This window comes from Odontesthes bonariensis, chromosome 6 (assembly GCF_027942865.1).
Source record: "Odontesthes bonariensis isolate fOdoBon6 chromosome 6, fOdoBon6.hap1, whole genome shotgun sequence".
In the NCBI taxonomy this organism is placed as follows: domain Eukaryota; kingdom Metazoa; phylum Chordata; class Actinopteri; order Atheriniformes; family Atherinopsidae; genus Odontesthes; species Odontesthes bonariensis.
Genome location: NC_134511.1, coordinates 19,027,844 through 19,051,078, shown reverse-complemented (window position 1 = coordinate 19,051,078; position 23,235 = coordinate 19,027,844). Strand labels below are relative to the sequence as shown.

Below are 23,235 nucleotides of genomic sequence, written 5' to 3'. Positions count from 1 at the left end.
AATAACTAAAACTAAAAATTGGATTTGATCAACTGGGCACAAAATTTCCCTTTTAAGGAATTTACATTTGTTGGAATGGCAGTTTATTTTTTCTTCTTCTGTTTTTCTATTTGGTCTGTTTTTATCTATTTATTTCTCTACTGGTTACCATTGGAGTGTTCTGTTCTCAACTACCACCAGGGGACAATCTTCCCTGCAGGGAAAACGCAGATGTTGGTAGGTAGCAGCACATCTAACAGCAGCACAAACGCACAGAGGAGCAAATCTCTTCGGAGTCACGGCTTCTGCTCAGCTTTGACAGAAGCAGCCAGCATGTGACAACATCTCTTGGGTGGACAGGGAGGCTGTCAAAGTCGTAGTTGCAATGACAGAAAATGTCAAGCCCCTTCATTCTTACTGAACAGCTGAACACACAAACACACGGGAACTGTCAGAATGCAAGTATAATTGAGCTACACACCACAACATGCAAAATACAGGCGGATCATTACAGCAACACTACACAAAGCTCTACGTCTCTTGCTCGCAAAAACACACTGTCTCCATCACAGCACGTTTGTCTAGCTGCCGAGTTGGCCACACACTGTCAGTGCCAGCGACGTGCTGTGACAGAGTGCCAAGCAACTGTCGTCATTCAGTGTCCCTGGGGCTTTAAGCCGTAAGCCAGAACCGCTGTACCTAAAACATGTTCATACAACATACACACTGCATCACCAATGTCAAATGATATACAATACATCATATTTGAAAGGAATTGAAATGTTTTGATTACTAATGTGAGAAAATTATTCTTAAATTTAAATAAATTTAGTCAGTAATGTGGCAGGGCCTAAAAACCTTAAATAGCATCATTAAAAGCCTCTGAGAAGCCAACTAAATGTCTGTCCTTAAAAACCAAGAGACAGTAAAAACAGGCGCTGTTGACGAGTTACTGAATTGGCTCAGGAAGACAAAAGAAAAAAAATATTAATAAAACAATGCAACAATGCTAGTTAAAACAATACCAAGCAAAGGTAACCAAACCTATATGAACCACCTCCAGAAACGGATAGCACATCATTAACTTATAGTGCTTGATTAAGATCGACTGAACTGCAAAACTGGTTTGTGGTCTGACAAATCAAATTTTGGGCATATGGATTGAAGAGGAAATTCATTTTTTTCAATGAAGGTAAAAAGTCTGGCTGCTAAACTGGCATGCCTGCAGTTCAAAGTTCCAACCTAAAGCAGATCTCCTTATTTCATGTTTACCACAACATGTTGCTGAAATCCAACAGAAAATTAGGATTTATTCAAGAAAAAAGGTAAATACTGCATATTCAAAGTTTTGACTGTACTCTATGGATATAAAGTTATAAAGTTTTAGTTTTATCTTGTTGTCTGTTCACTGTTTTTAGGGTATTAAAGTAATTTCCCAGCTGGGATGAATAAAGTACTTCTATTCTATTCTATTTCCAACCAATGTTGTTCGGAAGTCAATAAAAGCATTGTCTTCTGATGTCTTCTGCTGTATATAGGCTACCATTTCCTTTGAAAGAGAAGTATTAAAATGAATTGTGGCTGAACAAATAAACACATATTTGGTCAATGGTTTCTGTAGGTAGCACTCTGTTGCAAATCTTTGTCCAAAAGCAAGCAAAAATAGTGAAATGGAGGGAGAAGATGTGCTCTCTATCTGTCTATCACGTTCTCACAGCTGATTTGTCCATCAAGAGAAGCCCTTCATGTGAATTCTATCGAAAGCAAAGGGCAATGGTGTGCTGCTGCTGCATGATGACAAATAAGTCCAAAGCTACTGTTGTAGCTCACGGCCTTGGCAACTGCACCTCTGCTGCCTCTGCAAAAAAACTGAATATGATTACAATGACTGCATAGCTGTTTTCAAGTTTATAAATCAGCATAGGTAATGTGATTAAGAGGAAACAATAGAAAGGTAATTAGGATTCATGCAACACGGTATTTGCTTGATAAGAGCTGGTGTTATGTATATCAATGAGCAATTCCTTTGCCATAGCTAGACTCCCGCTTCCAGCCTGCCTTCACAGTCCCCTGCTACATTCATGTTTATAATATGGTTACTATGGTGACCTGGCAGAATTCAAAAGGGACAGGTAGGTCTTCACAACCAATCAGCCCTCAGTTGCTAAGGACACGACAGCAGATTGTGTTATGATAGATTGAGAACGACAGGGTCAAGGATACAAAGACTCGGTGAAGTTATACAATCAGCACCGGTTTGAGGGCTGTGAATTTATATGTTACTCCTAAACAAGAATATCAGTCCAAAACTTGCAATGCAGGAAGTTACTGTGGATCAAACCAAGAAATGAGGTATTAACAGCAGCCACTTCATATTTAACAGCAGCAATGCATGATTTACCTGAGCTCTATTTATACATCAAGCTGGCTCACAGGCGAGAGAGGATTTAAGCTGTTTGTCTCACACACACTCACCAGAGCACAATGGAGAATAGATGGCACCCCCTCTACAAAATGAAAAGCGTAAACGAGTGTTGCTACCGAATATAGGACACAAAATCTAAATCTCTTGCTCGTGCTGCACGTGCGCTGCATTTTGCTGCATAGACTGACAACCGAGGGAGGAGAGAGAGAGTGTGTGTCGTGATGTGTTGGAGCTGAAGTGATGCTGTACAGTATGAATGTGTGAACCATGTACTGAGACCAGTTTGAAGGAAAAAAAGACAAAACATTTGTGTCAGCACAGACCTCAGACATAGCAAACCAGCCTGACAAATATACATATTTTGTATCCTCCATCTAGTAAAGAGGAACAGTTAAAAGTATAATTCCCTGCTTTTCCAAGGCGTCAAAACCTATAGCGCTATACTGTATCGTCATGAGGGGGAACTGTCTCAGGACAGCTTGAACACCACAACCAATCTTCCACACAAAAAGCAGGCTTGTGAATTTTTGTGCTTAGGTTCAAAATACGTCTGAAACCATGAAAATAAATACAGCTCTGCTTGCTGGCTTTTCACTGTTAATGTGTAAGCAGGGGTTTTGATATTCCACTGTCACTAACATTCAATCGTGGTACACCTACAAAGTCACAGGGACCACTGGCTCAAACACAAACAAAAGCAGCCGCTTACAATCCAGGCAGGTGCCCTTTGGCGTTTATGCAATCTGTTTGTGAGCTTCCTCTTTCAGAGCCTAATGCAGTGTTAGGGTCATGAATTTCAAGACGTATGAAAAATATTTTTTATGGAAGTTCTGATGAACTGTGAGGGGAAAACATTAATTTGTAATGAACCCAAAGTTTTAGCTCTTAAATCGTGTTTATTTCACGTTTCAACCAGAATTAGATAATGAGAAAGTCTGTCAAGTTTTTTTTAACAATACTTACTGTAAGTTTTAGAAGGCTTTTTTAAATGGAGCCTTAGGTCCTACTGGGATAAGTAATCTGTACTAGCACAAGCCAAATGTGATAACAGCATTAGACACTAATCTAAGAGGTTGTTTTGTAAATTAAGTTTTCTGTGCCGTGTTTGGCGTACCATATCAGAACAAAACCCACATCAAATGTGCTTTGGGTATAACTTCCATGATCCTTTGTGTGCTTTCAACAGGATGCCAATGTGCACTGGGAGCACAAATTAAGTGATAATATCATAACATGGGTCTTGATCTGCTGCTAAATCAACACCACAAGGTAAACGCTCAGTTGTAGACATCAAAGACATTGTTTTGGCTGGAAAACTGGGACAGTTTTTTTATGGATACATTAATAGGGAAATGAACGAATGGATGATAGCAAGATGCTGCCACTCATGTGGTGAACAATATGCACAGCAGGCTTTTACATATCACACATAAGCACACAGCTCTAGCTCAAGTGCACCTCAAGCGAAGTTAAGAGGTTTAACTTGGCAACAACCCCAGTGATGTCAGAGTAATCCTTCATTAAAACCTTGATGACATCACTGCACTGTTGAAAGTGCGTAGCTGCATATGGCCACATATTTATGCATGTAAGGGATTCCCTGCCACAGTGCGCCAAGGATGCCCTGAGCAGGTAATCCATACTAAGCTGTTCCTCAAAACATAGTCAGAGAACACTAGCAGTTTAGTAGCTTCCTTAATTATACTACAGCCTTATATGCAGTTTATCCAGGAGCAACCTCCTCCCCCTCTGGAAATGGTTACTACGAACTTGTTAACCTTATGTAAAGGTTAATGAACCACAGACCACGGCTGAATGTGTGCTACAAGGAAAAATACTGACTTGCAAATCTGCTTAGAGTTATAGATTTTTGTCTTGTTACAATGTGTCTACTTACTAACAGTCCAATAACCGAACAATGTATTGTTTTCCTAATTTAATTCAAAGCCAACACCAGCCCCTGAATGCAGCTCTGAACAGCCAAGATGCATAAAGTAGCTGATTTTCCACATTTTGGTTTTCAAAAGTTTTGAAGTTCACGTACTTTATTACACAGCAGAACCTGAATTATGCTGACAGGTGATCCATTAACATGTAAAATGTTAATGTTTTCAAATAAGCAGTGCGATAGTTATATGCAGAGAAGCATTTTAGAACATCTTTTTCCTTGTTATGTGAGGAGATAGATGACAAAGGCGACCAAATTAAAACACAATCATAATGACGCAACTTAAGGGTGAATTGCCAGGGCTGAAGACAAGGATATCAGCGTGTAATATTAGCATCAACAGCATGCAGAGTATCTATTCCAGTGTAACCCATTGAGTAGACTGCAAACCTATTGCAGCTCAACAAGGTTTCACTTACAGTTTGCAGGGCAGCAAATGAGCTATACTGCACATACATCCATTGTCACTGAATTGTAAAAACACCAAGCTATGCAATTATTTAGGATATCTAAAGATTCTAAACACTTTAATACATGAAGCTTGTTTCAGGTCTTTGGACATTAGGGCTGTTGCTAACTTTTGCGATAGTTGCAACTGACAGTTTCAAATTTCCAAACTATGTACCCAGGCTGGTGTGACAGGAAAGAAGTTTCCTCAACGGCTCAACTCAACTACTGTAATCTCAACCCAATACCGGTAAATGAATGAAATGAAACTGGATATTTGTGCAAAGGAAAATACCAAATCTGTGCTAAAATGGGCAGAAAATTGAATTAAAAGTTGACTACGCATGCCACGCTATGTAGAAAATCAGTAAAGATCCTCAATGTTGTCATAAACTTGTTCATTATATATGTCCTACTGAGCTAGTTGTTTTTTTCAACATGCAATGTGAGAATCCGTTTTACCGGATGGATAGGAAGAGTTCCAGTTAGGGTTGTGCAAGTGGGAGTTTCCACGAAGGAAGCAGCGAACAAATGCGTTCATAATATTACAGCACTTGCAAAGGAAGGTAAAAAATGCAGACTAAACACCAGTTATAAAAAGAGACTGTATATGTAGAGTTTGAGGGGAAGTCTGACACAATGCATCAATAAAATTAAACAAAAGAGAGAAAAAGAAACAATCACAAGAGAACTCTAAATGAGCCCTGAGCTTTGTACCAGCTTCATAATATGGCGTCATCTTTGCTAACACTCACCCAAAAATCATTGACATTCTTTTACCTTCACAGGTTTCCTTGTAAGCATTAGCAGGATTTATAAGTCTGCATAAGTCTGTAATATTTTCAAATCCAATGAGGTATGTGCGCACACATGTGGAAGAGAGGGGACTCCCTCTCTCAGGCTAAGCCTTTCTAATCTTTTTCTACGCCTCCTAATACATGCTGTCGTCACCGTGGCAATCCAAATCACCACCATCGTCAAAAGCAATTCCCTCATGAGATGAACTACGTCATTACCCTGTTTTTCTACTAATAAGAGGTAATTCCCATTACATTTGATGCCCTGTATGTTATGACTGTAACAGACGGCAAGGGAGGCAATGGGAAAAAAAAACAGCTGAGCAGATATACGTCAACTGCTCAGAATGTGTGTAGATTTCTTGGGTAAGTCAAAACTTGCTGGGAAATCAAAATCTAACAGGGGTTACCAGGTAAAACTTCTCTCAAAAGCAGTCCAGAAATCAAAGACAGATGAACCGCCAAACCACCCATACCCTCAGACAGAGAGCCTTAAAACTTTCTGACTGAGTTTATCTTAATGAAAACCCCAGGGCTAAGCCTCCACACTGTTTTCCTTGAAACATTATTCACCACATCTTTTTGTTTCATTACAACCGTTTGTTTTTCATCTGCAGTGGGGGTATCCAACTAACTGCTCCCAGAGAGCTGCTTTCTTCCTGCAGGAAAGGGACTTGATAACATCTGTTGGCAAAAATCTAGTTTTTTTGGGTGAAGTGCACGAATGAACTGTAAAGATATTTGGGTACTTCGTTTTGTTTAGCCATCAGCCACTGTGAATCTTAGGAAAACATAATCGCAGTTTGTATCAATAAAAAGATACTCTACATAGTAGACAGAGAAGCTGTTGTTTTAATCATTTGTGTGTATATTTATCAGCTTAGAAAAGCATATTATGTAAAAAAAATAGTTTCTGTGAGCCATAACAACTTAATGTTGTGTGCTTTGCTCAGTAAGAAGTCTAAATCTAAGACATTCAAATTACTTCAAACAAAGGAGAGAAAAAATTGAAAGGCCAAAAAAAAAGATGGTATCAAACCACAGTTACTCAGAACAGACAGCTGGATTGTCGAGTACTTGGGGTTAAAGCAAAATATATGGTGTTAGTTACCAACTTTTACCTTCACATTTAACTATCACAAACATCTAGCATTGTCGTCTGCCACTGCACAGCAGTCCAAGCTCCTTTCATCAAAGAAATATTTCTGCTTCAGATTTATAAGGAGCTAATAGAAGAACCTGCAGTTATTGCTCTACCTACAATATTGATCTGTCCATCTTCTTGCCTCTGTACCGCAGATGAATACATGAGTGAATACCCTACTCAGCAGCTGCTGTGTGGACAGCAGCGAAAGATGGCTGCAGCTGAAATTATTAAAGCTTAAATGAAAAAGACATTTAAAATTAAATTGATGCCAAAGATGCCTCAAGGTCCTTGTGAGGAACGGAGGTCCCCGTATTAATTCTACATGTACTCAGAGACAGTTATGTAACTATGGTGTCACTTAGCCATAACCACTGAAGCTAGGCTGTAAAGAGTGCATTGTATCTTTCTGTCTTACAAATGTTCATTTATTACTCATACTTACTGAAGACAGTGGAGGAAATGGTCACATTTAGCTCTACAGAAACAATATTGCTAAAGGACAATGGAGACTCAATGATTATAGAATTAGTAATAAATGGTGAGAGCAGTCCAATATTAACCACATAAACAGACAAATATGCACAAAGGTTGACTCATTGTATTTGTCTAGATGAGAAAAACCTCTGAAATGTCCAATTATTTTTACAACGCTAACACTGCCGCGTGTTTGTCTCCTGTTGTCTGCCGGAGAGTGTTTTGGGCACTGCAATGCTGCAGTGACTAACGACAACACAGCCTCAATAGACATTCCTCATTTAACACGGCATCTCAACTAATATGTTTTGTGTAACCTATGAGGTCCGTCTGTAAGTTAAAGAGGAAAAAGGGATTAATTGTAAATAAGTGGGAGAAACAAACAATGTGAAATCCAAGAGCAGCAATGTGTGACAGGCAACTGGGTGATGAAGCTGGTGGAAGGCTGGGAAAGAGAGAGACATAAGACTGCCAGTACTAACTGACTCGTTGCTTAGACAAATACAGACTAACAGCAAGATGACAGGAAAAATTAGGTGCAAAATGATGAGCTGATCATTTAACAATTAAAAAAAAGGCAAATGAAATGTCCCCAACATAGAGAAGGTGAAACTGTAGAGTCTTTGTCTCAAAAGCAGTGCGTGCTATCCTTGTGTGCAGATTAAACTATCAAACTAAGAAATTCAAGCACGACAGCAAGAATGTGTCTGTTATGCCTCAAGTGGCTTAATAATCAATTTAACAGTGCACCGCCTCTTGGAAAAGTTGGGGTTACCAGCTTCCACTTAATATCTTGATATCCCAGTGATTACCCATACCATGCAAACCCCACTTCCACATCAGCTCAAAATGCAACCAGTTCAGTTTCACAAACACGGCAACGTTTTTGACATGGAGTTTGTCACTTGGATCTGCTTTTCCATTTTGATATATGGTTAAACAGAAGTAAAATCAATTTTGAATTCAATCAAAAGAGAGCCTGCAGCAAAGCACATGTTTAGAATTCAGGTTTAAAAATAAGCAGAACAAGAATTCACTAATGCTCCTATCAAATCCAAGCTTTTTTTTCCCAACTGGGTTATGTAATGCCAATCAAAACATAACTGGCAGCATGAATGAGAAACAAACAGATTTCTGCCACAAAGACTCTATCCAAGCCCACTCATATATACTGTACATGAAAGCTGCATTATCACAGCAGAGCTTTTTGGGGCACGAGTGGTCTTTATTCATTTACATTTATGCATTAAGCGGACGCTTTTATCCAAAGCGACTTGCAAGGATTTAAGAGTGGGTAGAATGGAAAGAGGGCAGAGAGAGTGGGAGAATACATGCAGCAAAGGGCTCCAGGATGGGAATCAAACCTGGGCCGGTTGCGTCCAGAAACCACAGCCTCTGTACATAGGACGCCTGCTCAATCAGTTGAGTTATATGGCGCTCCCATCAGTCATTTTTTATTTGGACTGCAAAGCACAGAAAGAATCAATACATAGTGTGCAAACCCAGTGTGGATATCCATCATTTCATTCATTGTGCACACTCACAAAGCAGCCAGGTTTATGTGAGAAGACAAAGTGTAAGAAAAAGTGTTAAGAAGGAAGAAGTGTTAGACTGTGTGGCCTTATTCAGGGGGAGTGAATGGGGAGCCCCCTTAATAAGGCTGAGGATGTCAGCATCCTCCTGCACAGCAGGATGGCGAAGATTGATGCTGGAAGTGAGAAGAAGATCTGTATTTTGTACACACACTCACGATTACACAGTAAGTGCTGGGGTTCTCTGGGACTACAATGACTAATGACTGGGTCTTCTTAAAACTGTCAGCAAGTCTCTGCTGTCTCCAAAAAGCACATTCTAAAATCTCTGCCTTGGTACCTACAAAGTGACTAAGACTGATAGGAAGCAATCTAAAGTTTGGCTGAGACTGAGTAGCAGCACTAGAATCAAAGACAATGTGCAACCGTAAAAAATGACAGTTGTCTTGTTATCATATGGACAAAATGCATCTGAGGTAGCCACCTATGAGGCCACTGAAAGCAAGGGAGGTAGGAGGAGAATGTGAGCTGGGAGAATGAGACTTGATATTCTACAAAACCTTTAATAAAATCTACAAAAATATCCTTTTTAAATCGTTTCTTATCCAGTGACTACACACATGCTCCAATGTTTAGTGGTGGATAGGGAGAGAGAAAAGACATGCAGCAAAGCATCTGCAATCTTTGTTCTAAATATAGTCTTGCCTATTCCCTCTCCTGATCTCTGAGGCACTGGATTCACTTAATTGGATTACTACACACACTTTTCATCTCCTTTCTGGTTAGTGTTTAATGAAGTTTAGACAATCATACATCTCAGTTTATTCATTGCGGGGCTGAGGGCAACATACAACATAAAAATGTGGGCAAAAAAGTGCCCATAGCTGAAAGCTAATATACATTAAATTATCCATACAGCCCATTGGTCATGTCTGATCTTGTTTAGCATTGTTCACCATCACTGTCAATTCCGTGCACAATACACAGTTTTACCCCTCTGCGTTGACAAATGACCCTATTGTGCTGCAGGCTCGGATTGCTTCTTTCACATTATTGCAAAACTAAAATATAATAAAACATTCAATAGGACCCAAAGCAGCAAGTGAAAAACTGAACTAAGTGTTTGGTGGTTTATCAAACTGATTATAACACAAATCAGCAACTTGGGAATTATTTTAATCCCTCGATCTCAATTCTCATCTCAGCAAGATAATTAAAGCGTCCTTTTTGTCAGTAGATTATTACTGAAGTGATAACCTTTTATAACTCAGAGAAATGCTAATGGACACTTTTGTTACTAACCGGTTAGACTATCAGATTCACTTTTCATTGGATGTAAAAGGTCTACTGAAAAAAAAACTGTTACCAAATTCTACTAAAATTAGAAGAAGGCTCTCACGGTAATGGCAGCGTGTATCTTGTAGAGTAGATTCTAAAAGTCTTGTTTGTAAAACTTTAAACAAAGCTGCGCCTCCTCACACCAAAGATTTATTTTCATTTATTTTCTTGTATCCAGTTTGATAACAGGGATCCCCATTCAATTTTTCTTAAAATGTTGAATTGTGTCCCCAAAAAGTACAAAGGAATGGCATGGTCTCTGACTTTTTTCGAAATGAAATTTGGGACCTGCTTTTGAACCAGGCTTTAAATCTGCAGTAATGTTACCATGCTGATGAGTTTTCAGGAGTAACTGCCTTTTGTGTTATATTATCTTAACATTTGGTGATCAATTATCATGTTAACTTTAATTTACAGATTCTTTGTATAGCATTGCTTGATTGCCAACTGTCTAGCTGGCTTTCAGAAGCATTTTGGGGTCAATTTTATGAAATCCAGCAAATGAATAAAGAGTAAAAAATAACAGCAATAGACTAAAGCTGCGATATCTGCTGAGATACTAAAAGAGTGTATGTTCCTGAATGGCAAAAGTGTCATGGCCATCTGAGCTTAACAATCTCAAATGTGTTATTTTTAGTCTTCAAAAGGTTCAACTTTTGTGTTCATGAGTGGGAGAGTGCATGTACATATCTTTGCTAGAAATATATTCATCTTTTTGTAATCTTTATGAGGCTGATTTTCTCAGTGCTATACAGGTCTGGTACAGAGAGAGGAGGATGAGTCCATTATCAAGGTGCAATGAATAATACAGGTCCTCCTGAAAGCTCCTCTTTGCTCCTACGCACACACACACACACACACACACACACACACACACACAAACTTAGTCATGTGGTACGTAAAATTGCTGTGTAAAGACAGAAAGGAAAAAGAATCTTGCATGGGGTTTAAATGGACTCTGACAGGCGGATCTCCCATTTTCAGAGACCAATGCTCAAATCTGACAACTATGACAGCCCTGAATTGTTGTTCTAACATTATAACTATGCTTGCAACATTCATCCAATTCAGCAGCACAATACATTCCAGCATGCTGTGAGTCACATCTTAGCAAGTTTTTTTTAAAGGGAATTTAAACAAGAAAAAACGGCATCAAGGGAAGACTTTATTGATGTCAATGTTTGTTAAAGGTAAAATAATTCCTATGATAATCAAGAATATTACCTTTGTGTTCTACTTCCTAACTTCCTAAGGCCAACCCTGTTTCTGTATGTGTTCACATGCGAGCACTCTGAGCGGCGGGGACTTGCTTACATATGTTTTCGTCTGTTCCATGGTGCCTGTATAGAATCCGTCTTCCATTCACTTCTCTGAAGCTCACTGGCTGGAAAAGCTAATTAATGCCACTGCATAAAATATTCACACCAACAATTTACTCAGTTTGCTAAGTGATGTTGGATTCAACACTTAAATATACTTACTGGCATTATAATACGTCTTTCTTTTCAGCAATATGAGCAGATGCATCAATTGAATCAACAAGTGGAATTTGTGCCAAATCCATAAAGTAGCCTGTATCAAATCTAGAGATGTTTTCATATCCTCCTGCCTTCTAATGCATCATACACAATTGTAAAGAGTAAAGTCATTGGAATTGATAAAACAGTGTACAGTTCTGTGCTTTGCATTCAGCACGATATAAACAATATAGAGAATATCCAGAGGCCCACAGCTGTTTATGCATGAAAGAAAAACAAAATGTAGGTGAGACTTTGCTTATGTGTAGTAAAATGAAGTCTGTGTTTGCATGAGAGGTGTTTAACGACAGGGAAGGGCATGTTAACAAATGATATTTGACAGCTTTGTTAGACAGGGGGCATCCAGTTGTTTAAGGCAATGTCAACTGACTACATTTCTTTTTTGCCTGATCAGCGTGAAAAACTGAACCCACTGGAAAATTTTGTTGGGAATACAAACATTGTCCACATCCCAGCAACCCCTTCTGATGACATCACTGACTCCTCTGGGTCCCTCCCAGTTCATAACATAGAAGGAGAGAGACAACTATTCCCATTATAAACCAAGTCTATCTATCACTAATCAAAACAGGACAGCAGAATCCAACAACCCAGCACTTCAACCTAAATCATTTTCCACCTCTTTAACAGCAGTCTCAGTATTACAACACCTCTGTGTGCTTGGCTTGCTATTTCTGGCCTGCCCTCGAGTTTATGGATCAACTGAAGCATTTAGTGTGGGAGAAAATGACAGGAAATGTCTGGCCCATTTAACAATAAATATCCCTGAATACATCTGAGCTGAGCTCGAGAAAAAAAAATTACACTGGGCAGGGCCAGCCATGGGGGAACTCTAACTAATACCATGAAAACAAAAAACAGAATAAATCAAAATTCATGCCAGTGACAATTTTCTTATTTGAAATTAAGTCATAAATATAGTTAAATGACAGCAGTAATTCCGTGAAAAGAAAAAAAAAAAATCACTTCTATCATTACTACAAGCAATACTCACCATATCCAGGAGTGCCTTCTAAAGGGAAAATGGCTGAGATGCATCATGGACCTATCGCTGGAAACACCTGGGCATCGTCCAGGCTTCATAGCAAAGCTTTGTCTGGACTGATTCCCCTTTCTGTTAACCTCTCACCCTGTGAGCCCCCCTATCTATTAAGTAATCTATCTGCAGACACTGTGGGGCAGTGTCTGCAGGGTCCAGTACATAATATAGTGGTCCATCGTACTGTAAAAGTCCACTGCTGTGATGCGTACATTCAGACTGGTCCTCCAGGGAAGAACTTCTAGCTTCACTTACTTGGTCCTAGAGCATCATAACAAAATGCTTCAGTTTCTTTCTAACAAGGCAAAAAAAAAAAACGATATAGCTCCATAAAATCCATTGAATTCCAGAAGAAAATAAAAATTCCAATAAACGTGGTGACTAAAAAAGTAAAAACTGTAAGGTAGTGCAAGACTTGAGCCTTGTTTGAAGTCAGTTTCAAAGTGAGAGTGTCAGCAGTGCGAGCACACAGGCGGCCACCCAACAGGACCAGCTAAGCTCTCCGGCTGCTGCTCTTTTTTCCGTGGGATCCTACCAGCGAAGGTTTGGAAATTGCTGTCCCACATCCACATGTTGAACTGGTTCATGGAGTCATTCCTCTGGTAAACATTCCTTTTTCCTGACAGTCAACAACGCCGGTTGGAGAGGGAGCGGTAGTCACACCAGCATGACAGAGCATGTTAGGCACAGAGTCACAGGTTTGCTTTTATCCTCTTGGCTCTGCTCTCTTTGTCTCTCTTATTTTGTGTCTGCCTCTCTGTTCTGCCCTGTCACAATCTCCCAGGGAGGGAAGTGAGGAAGAAGGGAGGGAGAAAAACAAAACAGTGAAGCGTCTCTTCAGTTTCTCTCCTGCTCTCTGTCTCGCGGCTGATCGTCTCTCTCTCCCTCCCTCCCTCCCTCCAGTCAGTGGGATGTCCTGACTCTGTAATAGGTGTGCCTGCTGTACTCAGTTAGCTAAACCTATTGATCCTCTTAAGACTTCATTCAGAGGAGCAGGTCTGCACAAATACAATTTGCATACACAAATTAGTGCACAGAATGCCTCAGTCCATAGTGTAATAAGGGTAAGGGTGATGGCAGAAGTTTGTCCCCTCAAATCTCTTGCCCCACTTCTCTTTCCTTGATTGATGTGTGTTTGCCTGTATTATAACCCTCCTTTGTCATGACAATAAGTGTTGCTGTAGCTCTGTCAGTTTGTGTTTTGTTTTTGCTTCTCTAAGCACAACCCATCTGTCTGTGGAGTCTGCATGCCTGCCAGTGAACCATTACATTTCAAACCACACAGCAAATGCCTTATTTTCCCTGCTCATGTGAGTGTATGTAAAACACATAGTTGGTGTGTGTGACTGTGAAAGCCAGCACAAGCCCCATCACAGTATGTATGTATCAAGGAACCTGTTATACAGGATGTAATTTCTCTTACTGCGTTGTAATGCATTCTTCTGTTTTTACACCGGTGGCTTTTGGAAAAACACAAAAACGACAAGGAGTAAAGGTCATGCATTCTTGTAAATCTACTTCATAACGAGGATAAGACAGATCACAGCACATCTACATTTCATGTGTGTGAGTGACTTTATGTGCACAGATCAATTTGGGTATTTGACATTATAACCCAAGGTTGGGGTTGGCACACTAAATTTGTGTGTTTCCGCGTAAGTGTGTGTTAGGGAGCTCTAAATTAAAAGCCAAAGCTTCAGTTACTGCGGTCTGAAAAACAGGATCCAGCACTGCTTCTTGCACACATCCTGCCCAGCATACACGTCAGCAGCTTCTTAACCCCTGCCAAAAGTCAAACCACCTCACAGCCTCGGAGAGGCTGCACCTTTAGCTACACCCGTGAGGGTGGAGGAGTTTTGGATATCAAGGAAGCTGCTTTAGGGGAAAATTAACACAGAGATTTGACTCTTTGAGGAGATGTTGGTACTTTGAGCGTTGGCAGCCTAAGTTGCGACAGGAAGCAAAAATTCAATGTAGGAGCCTTTAAAGGTTAAACAAGAAAACAGCTAAAGAACACCATAGGACCTGTTATTCATGTTAGAAAAACATTTACTCTCCATCTGCCTCTGATCATATTGTTTCAGGTACTATGCATACAAACTGAAACTGGGGCCAGAATTCTAATAATAGAGTATACACTGTATGTCCCAGTGCAAATGTGTGTGCATGTGTGCACTATTGCATAATCTAAATCCCTGCTTTGTTGTTGGAAATGGTTCTGTTCAACACTGGTGAGCTGTCACGATTAATCCCACAACCTGAAAAAGAGTGGAGGTGAGAGGATAAAAAATAAAGCGAGTGTTGTATAGAAAGCAAAAGAGGGGCAGATGATAGTGAGATGGAGAGAGAAGATTGAACTGGATCTCTTTAAAAAAAAAAAAGAAAGAATCACATTACCTGCAGACCAAAACAAGACATAGGGTTGAAAGTACATGAGCGAAAGCTTAGATTTATGAACAATAAACTAAATGCAACCATGACGCAGGGACAAAGAATCCTTGAAACAACAATATGTGCCCAACACAGTGAACATGATAACATATTGCAGCCATAAAGTACTGAAACAGTATTAACGTATCATCATCTGTGACCCCTGCTTGTAAACAGAACGATGTATTTTCCATCTACAAAATAACACATCATATTTGAATCAGGAGGCTTTTTCCATTACATTAGTGAGCTGTCTCTGTAACTGGGCATCAGGGGGAGGGGGCCGGATTACACGGCGGAACAAGTACATATCGATTTCATGTGTCCTGACATTTAGCAGAGTACTTTTCTTCATTTTTTTCTGCAGATCAATTGTCCTGAGAACACAGGTTGAACAACCTCTAGAGTTAAATCACAAAACTGTTCCAGCATATCATCTCAGCAGCAAGCGTCAGTTCCTGCAGTTTGCAAGACGTATAAACTTGAGATTTTAAAGCCTGCCAAGAAATGTGGGCTAAGCTTTGTAACAACAAAATCGATGTATGACTTTTTGTGTTTAAACAAATAATCCTATTATAAAGTTGCTGTGGATAAGCAAATTGAGAGGAGAATCAAATATATATCAGCAAACACATTTGCTAGTGCAGCTACTCAATCATCACATTAACATAAAAATTCTAGATATTTTACATTCAAATAGGAAAAGAAATCTCTCCAGAGACCGAGAGAAAGCTGAGCCTGGTGCACATTGTTACCACGAGGGAGGCCAACTGTCTATCATTCTGTGTGTCACTTTGGAAATGCCTTGGGCCTGGTCCTCCTCCTTGCCATTCACAGATGGTTGTGCAGTGGCATTTCAGCAAAGGTTAACTCATTCCCCCTTCAAATCAGATATTTGTAATTAGATTCCCACATCTAATGGGGACATGAGGCCTTCAAGGGGCCACTCTGTAGAATGTGAAGAATGTTTAAGTGGACTAAAAATTACTCACTGGTGGAGTGGAGAGGTTTTTCTGACTCTTTGATTTTAATGAGGCCAAAAGACAGAAGGAAGGGACTTATTATGTTTTTGTGTTTTTATTTTTCATATGCCGCATTACAACGGAGCCGCAGCTGTTAGTTGTGTAGATGGAGAACGTTTGCTGCATTAGCTATTGTGTGTGGGATCAAATACAAAAGAGCATCAAACAGCTAGAAAAACAGCAGCTCCAGATAAAGATAAACTAGACTGTGAAGCTTTCTGCTTCTGAAGAGTCCAGACGTGTCTTTGCTTCCTCCTGCTGCTCACCGCTTTATTTGCTTTTAAATCATTTTACTTCTTTCCACAAGTCTTGGATATAATTTTATTCTTTTTCTTTTAAGTGAACCAAGACTTTTTTTAATCATTTTTATTCTTTTTACAACTTATCTGACGAGCCAGCGACTACAATCCTTTCAACATGCCCTGTGAAAGCTGTCGGATTTATCAACAAGAAATTTGGACGCTACAAGAAAGGATTTTTGCCTTAGAAACTGAAATGGGACTTCATGAAATGCTCCCAATGGAATCCAGTGGTAAGAAGTCCACATTTACTTCCAAAGGAAAGGGTGAAAAAACTGCTACCTCCAACTTAAAGCTAAATGATACTGTGTCTTTTCCAAGACTCTGTAAAGACACGTATGATGGACTTGGTGCTAAGCCGAAGAAACGTCAAACTGTTGGTATCAACAGAGGATATGTAACATCACCCGGAATAAAGTTAACAAACAGATTTTTACCACTGTCAGAGCCATATGTGACTGAGTGTAACAGACAGAGAGACGGTACAAAGCAGCAGATGTACAGAGAAACTGTGCCGTGTGTCAAGGTCAAAGATACTCTTGTGCTTGGAGACGGAGCCATATTTAATATAAACATAAACAGAATGGTTACATGCAGCTATCCAAGTGCCACTGTCTCTGACATCACAAGATTACTACCTGAGGTACTGGCAAAACACCAAGGGGTGATCAGTCTGAAATCTTAAAAAAAGACTTTGAGAAACTATTTGAGAGTCTTGATAAAGTGACAATACCAACATTCATAAGTAGACCTCTCCCAAACATCAACAGGAGGATCAACAAATTCAGCCGGCTGCTTCAGTTGAACACATGGCTGTCCAAAGTCTGTGAGTCCAGAGGACCTCATTTCATTGAGAACTTTAATCTTTTCTGGCAAAGAGATGATCTGTTTCAAAGAAAAGGCCCACACCTGAACAGAGGTGGAGTGAGATGACTGACGGATAATCTCCTCCACGCTCTGAGGCATCAGAATGGGCCTGGGCCAGGACCGGGTCCTGTGCTGCCGCCGAGAGAGAAGAGGAGTGAGAGAAGAACTCCTGCCTCGCCACCCAAGGACCCATCAAAAGATTTAGCCACAGCAGCCACAGCAACACCTCCAGCATCCTGAACACAGGATTCAGCAGCTCCACCATCGCCCTCACCACGGGCCTCACCACAGGCCTGGGACCCACCTGCTGCATCTACACCCTCCAGAGATGTTTCACCATCGTTCTCGTCTCCACCGTCACCCAGGAGATTTCCTGATCACCTTGAAAGCTTGGTAAAATCAGGGATTAAAATGGTTCCTCTCACGCCAAACATGGCAAGATCAAGAATTCTATCCTCAAAGAACCATCGAGCCCCTGGAGTGAAGAGTGAAGAGAGGGACAATCAGACTGTCCAATCAGAGAAATCTTATCCACATCCCTTGCAAGAACACAGCATCCAGTTCAACTATCTCAAACACGCAGTACTCAATGTCAGATCTTTAAGTAACAAATCATTCCTGATAAATTGTTTTATTTCCTCTCAAAATCTTGATTTTATGTTTTTAATTGAGACATGGCTCGACAAAAACACAGCAAATGCAGTCCTGATTGAGTCTAGTCCACCTCATTTCAATTTTGTGTCTGAAACACGAGAAAACCAGAGGGGTGGGGGTGTTTGTGCCATGTTCAGGGACAATATACCCACCCACAAGTTGTCATTTGGGTTTTCTTCATCATTTGAGTATGTTTCATTCAAAATGGAGATAAAACGATCTTCCATACTTTATATCACCATTTATAAACCACCACAGAATTGTTTTATTGATGATTTTATTGAACTACTTTCAATTGTGTGCACTGCTTTTGACTGTTTAGTCATAACAGGGGACTTGAATGTGCATGTGGATGTAGCCCATAACAAGGAAGCTAAAGAGCTCATTGCTGTCCTTGAAATGTTTGGTCTAACTCAGCATGTGACTGAGCCCACCCACAACAGAGGGCACACTCTAGATGTGCTCATTTCAAGGGGTGTTGTTATTTCAAACGTGAATGTCGTCGATGTTGCTTTATCTGATCATTTCTGTGTTTTCTTTGACCTGTCTGTTATACCCAAACCAGCAGCTGGGTCTGCAGTTGTTCAGGGAACTCATAAATGACAGAACAGGGACACAGTTTATGGAAATGATTAGGTTTGAGAACACCCCGTGTTCTAAAATTGATGATCTGTTGAACTCTTACACATCAAGTCTCTTAAATGTTTTGGATACCATTGCTCCATTTCAAGGTTAGAATGGTTAAAAGTAGGCAAAGGGCGCCATGGAGGAAAGAAGAGTCGGTCAGGGCACAGAAAAGGGAGTGCCGGAGAGCCGAACGGAAATGGCACAAGTCAAAGCTCCAGGTTCATTATGAGACTTACAAAGAAAAGCTATGTGTGTTCAACCAGACTTTGCGTAGAACAAGGGAGAGTTATTTTTCTGAAATCATCAAAAACTGCAGTAACAACTCTCGTGTCCTGTTTGCTACAGTAAACAGATTAACAAACCCTCCAGTTTCACTGCCTTTAGAACTCATTTCTACATCCAAGTGTAATGAGTTTGCAACATTTTTTAATGACAAAGTTCAAGGCATTAAAAATGCAATAATTTCCACAACACAAATAACTACTCTGCAGCCAGCTAGACACCTAGAGCTGACACATTTCACACCTGTTACTGACAAAACAGTCGAAGAGACCATCTGCAATCTGAGTTCATCAACGTGCTGCCTTGATGAGTTGCCCACTAGATTCCTAAAGTCTGTGCTGAGCAGTTTGTTACCACAACTCGCTCATCTAGTCAATATCTCACTCCATACTGGAACATTTCCAAAGGCCTTAAAAACCGCTGTCATTAAACCCCTTCTAAAGAAGAGCAATCTTGATGCCACAGTACTGAACAACTACCGGCCCATAACAAAACTTCCATTCTTAGGCAAAGTCCTAGAAAAAGTTGTATACCAACAGCTTAGTGACTTAGTAACAATGCTTTTGATACTTTCCAATCAGGCTTTAGGCCCCACCACAGCACTGAGACAGCTCTGATCAAGGTGACAAATGACATCCGCCTGAACACAGATGCAAGTAAAGTCACAGTCTTAGTTCTGCTGGACCAGAGTGCTGCCTTTGACACAGTTGACCATGCGATCTTATTACAGAGGTTAGAAGACTGGGTGAAAATCTCTGGTCGTGCTTTAAACTGGTTCAAGTCCTATCTGGAGGACAGGAAATATTTTGTTGAAATTGGTAATTGTGTCTCAGACCAAATGGCTATGACCTGTGGGGTTCCCCAGGGGTCAATCCTGGGACCCGTGCTGTTCAATCTGTACATGCTTCCATTAGGCCAGCTAATACGCAGCTATAATGTGTCCTACCACAACTATGCAGATGACACTCAGATCTACGTGTCACTGATGGCAGGAGAACACGGTTCTGTAGATACATTGGCCCTCATTTATCAAGCCGTCGTAGAAAGCATCGTTGATATGAGCGGAGAACTCGTCGTACGCAGAGGCTCAAGTGAGATTTACAGAACATGCGTACCACACCAATCCCATCGTAAGACCGAGCGGCTGTTGATAAATCCGGCAGCTGAAATCCATCGTAATGATCCTAACCACGCCTTCTACAAAAGGCCGCACCTCTAGAATTTGCGACATGGATAGACGAAAGGCGGCAAAAAAACGCTGTCAACAGCGTTGGCGATGTAAATCGCAGACCGGACGAGTTATGTATTTTCCCCTACTGTGATGGTCAATAAAATGTGCTAAACTCCAGATTAAATGAAATCTAAAATTGAACGATGTTTTACTTTTTCTCCAATATGATCAGGAAGAAGTGGTCCGATATGAAATTTGCCACCAAAGAAGAGCTCTCCGACGCAGCATGTCACAAACAGGGGGGGGGAGCTCCGATCCAGGTTTGGATTTGAGTGCCTTGGAGGAGAGGGTGGCTGGCCTGATCGGAGCTACGTCTTTTTTCCTTGAATAACAGAATGCTTACCAAAAGTCAGAATCGCTGAATAAGTTCCTCTCTCCTCCTGAGCGCTCTTGGCTGTGCAGGCTGGTGGTAGGGATCTCTGGGTATGGGGTCCATTTATGTTGAAGTCAAGTAAAACATGGGCCTTCTTTGAAGTGATAAGTCTGTAATTTTAACCTAGGGATTTGTTGCGACTCATGAGGCACGCACTAGTGACGCTGCTGTTTATGTATGCTATTGCAGTCACCGCAAGTCAAAATGGAAAAGTGCGTACACGGCTTCAGACCTGTCGTGGCGATTTCATCTTTCCTGCGCTCACGATGGATTTGATAAATGCCAACCTTTGCGCAGAAAAGAACGTACACACGACCTACGCATGTTTTTCGTCTTACGCAAATTTGATAAATGAGGGCCAATGTGTTACTGCATCGAACAGATCAGTGTGTGGATGCAAAACAATTTCCTCCAGCTAAACTCAGACAAAACTAAAATCATTGTCTGTGGCCCACAGAAACAAAGATGAAGTGTTATTAGTCACCTTGAGACTCTCTCTCTTAAACCTAATAATCAAGTTAGAAATCTTGGGGTAATATTGGACTCAGACCTGAACTTTAACAGCCACATTAAATCAGTAACATCAGCAGCTTTTTACCATCTAAAAAACATTGCCAGAATCAAAGGAATAGTGTCTAAATCAGACTTAGAAAGACTGATCCATGCGTTTGTCTCCAGCAGGTTAGACTACTGTAACGGCCTGCTCACTGGGCTCTCTAAACGGGCTGTAAGAAAGCTGCAGTACGTCCAGAACGCTGCTGCTCGAGTCCTGACTAGAACCAGGAAATACAACAATATTAGTCCAGTGCTCAGGTCTCTGCACTGGCTTCCTGTCGCTCAGAGAATAGACTTTAAAACAGCTCTGCTTGTGTACAAGCCTCTTCATGGTCAAGCGCCAAAGTACATCTCTGACATGTTAGTGCCATATGAACCAACTCGGGCTCTGAGAACCTCAGGGAGGGGTCTCCTGCTGGTGCCCAGAGTCAGGACTAAACAAGGTGAGGCTGCGTTTCAGTTTTATCCTCCTAAAATCTGGAACAGTCTTCCAGAAGATGTGAAACAGGCCTCAACTCTGACAATGTTTAAATCCAGGCTGAAAACAGTTCTATTAAGCTGTGCATATGACACCTGAAAGTGTTTTATCTGCACTCTTCAGTTTTAAATTAATTAATTAATGATTATTTTTTATATTTTTCTTTTCCCCCCTCTTCTTTGATCGCTTTTAACTGTGTTTTAATTTTTATCTTTTAAATGCCTTATCTTTATGTAAAGCACATTGAGTTGCCTGTGGCATGAAATGCGCTATATATATAAAGATGTCTTGCCTTGCCTTGATTTAGTAAGGTTTATAAGGTGCCATGATACATACATGACACCATGGCTAAAGTCACCTATATCCAACTAAAAATCCACATTGAAAACAGTGATATCTACTTTCAGTGCTTCATGAGGCAGTTTTCTGAGAGAAAGGTACGGATCGGAACGTTCCTGAAATATCAGTTCTCTATAACAACAGGCAATCTTCACTCTGACACCATCTGGTGAGGATGGCTCTCAATAAAAGCCAGTGCAATCAACTCTGCTCTTCTCCCTGATACCATCATTATCCTATTACACAGTAAGAGAAATCTAAACTTTTACTGTGCTTAAGTGACGACACCAACATCAACAGTAGTCTGGTGTTAAACATGTGCTTAACTTACTGTAGATTCTTGTTGCCAGTACATAAAACTCTAATGGGTTTAAAGGTAGACTAAGCAAAACTTGACTCATATGAAACTAATCCCTCTCAATCACCACTTCTGACCCACAAGAATTGTGTAGTTTATTTCCCTGAAGAAACAATGCACTCTATATTTTCTTAGTCTTTCTTATTTTCTTATACACAAGATTGTTTTTGGACTGCAGTCTTTGGGCAGTGGGTGCGTAGCCAATATGGTCTGGTACTGTCTACATTTGAACCAGTATAACACACATTGGTTCATTCAGTAATTAACTCTCTATGTGATAAAAAAAAAAAATAATAACAATAATGAAGAATTTATTTCAGGAGTTAACATAAAGGACTTCAAGCTTGTCAAGTTTGCCTCACTTGCTTTAAAATACATAATAATGTGAATATGGGTTTATGAGGTGTATGTAAAATGCATTATGAAGTTATGCGAAAGGTTAATAGAGCGCTAAGATGAAGGTGCATGTGTGCAAAGGGGATTAAAAAAACTGTCATGATGCAGTTCTGTCCAAATCTGTTTCATGGGATATTAGAGAGAAAGTACAGGGAGTCAAACTTAGCGACCCCTCGCAAATAAAAATGGATGCAAGGATGGAAACCCTGCATTGCTCCTACAGTATCTGGGCTAACAAGCAGCAGTTTCTCTCTCTATCTCTCTAACATAATGGGTACTGAGCTCTCATCTACTGAAATTTGGCATCAATTGATTAAATATAAATCAGTGCTCGCTGGTTTCAGCGTAATTTGATTGGTGCCATTAAAAGTACAGAATTCAGTACCCAATCCTAGTAGCCACTAGCAAATAATAGAATACAGGGTGTAAGGACTATAAAACAAAGCAATAACTCCAAATCTCTGTCTGCTCTCTCCACTTTGCTCTCTGTGTGTCACATCTGTGTCTGGCCAGGCCAGGCTGAGCTACACTTGACATAAATAAAAAAAAAAGGGAAAGGGCCATGTTTACCGGTGTGTAGCAGCTCCTTCTCTTTTAATGTCTGGAAACTGGGGAAACCAGTTACTAGATCTTTGGAAGATAAATATTGTCCCATTTTTG

The 23,235-nt window shown here is 40.4% G+C and overlaps 1 protein-coding gene across 4 annotated transcripts in view; it reads right to left on the bottom strand.

Moving 5' to 3' along the window:
* pde4d (phosphodiesterase 4D, cAMP-specific) overlaps positions 1 to 23,235 on the bottom strand; it is a 213,732-nt gene that overhangs the window by 42,522 nt on the left and 147,975 nt on the right. The window contains exon 1 of one of the 4 annotated variants that reach the window (XM_075467764.1): positions 12,620 to 13,538. The exons of the other annotated variants lie outside the window; for them this stretch is intronic. Coding sequence (XP_075323879.1) covers positions 12,620 to 12,708 — 89 coding nt within the window. The 5' untranslated portion in view covers positions 12,709 to 13,538. Of the gene's footprint in view, positions 1 to 12,619; positions 13,539 to 23,235 lie in introns of those variants that run through there. 4 annotated transcript variants of the gene reach the window in all.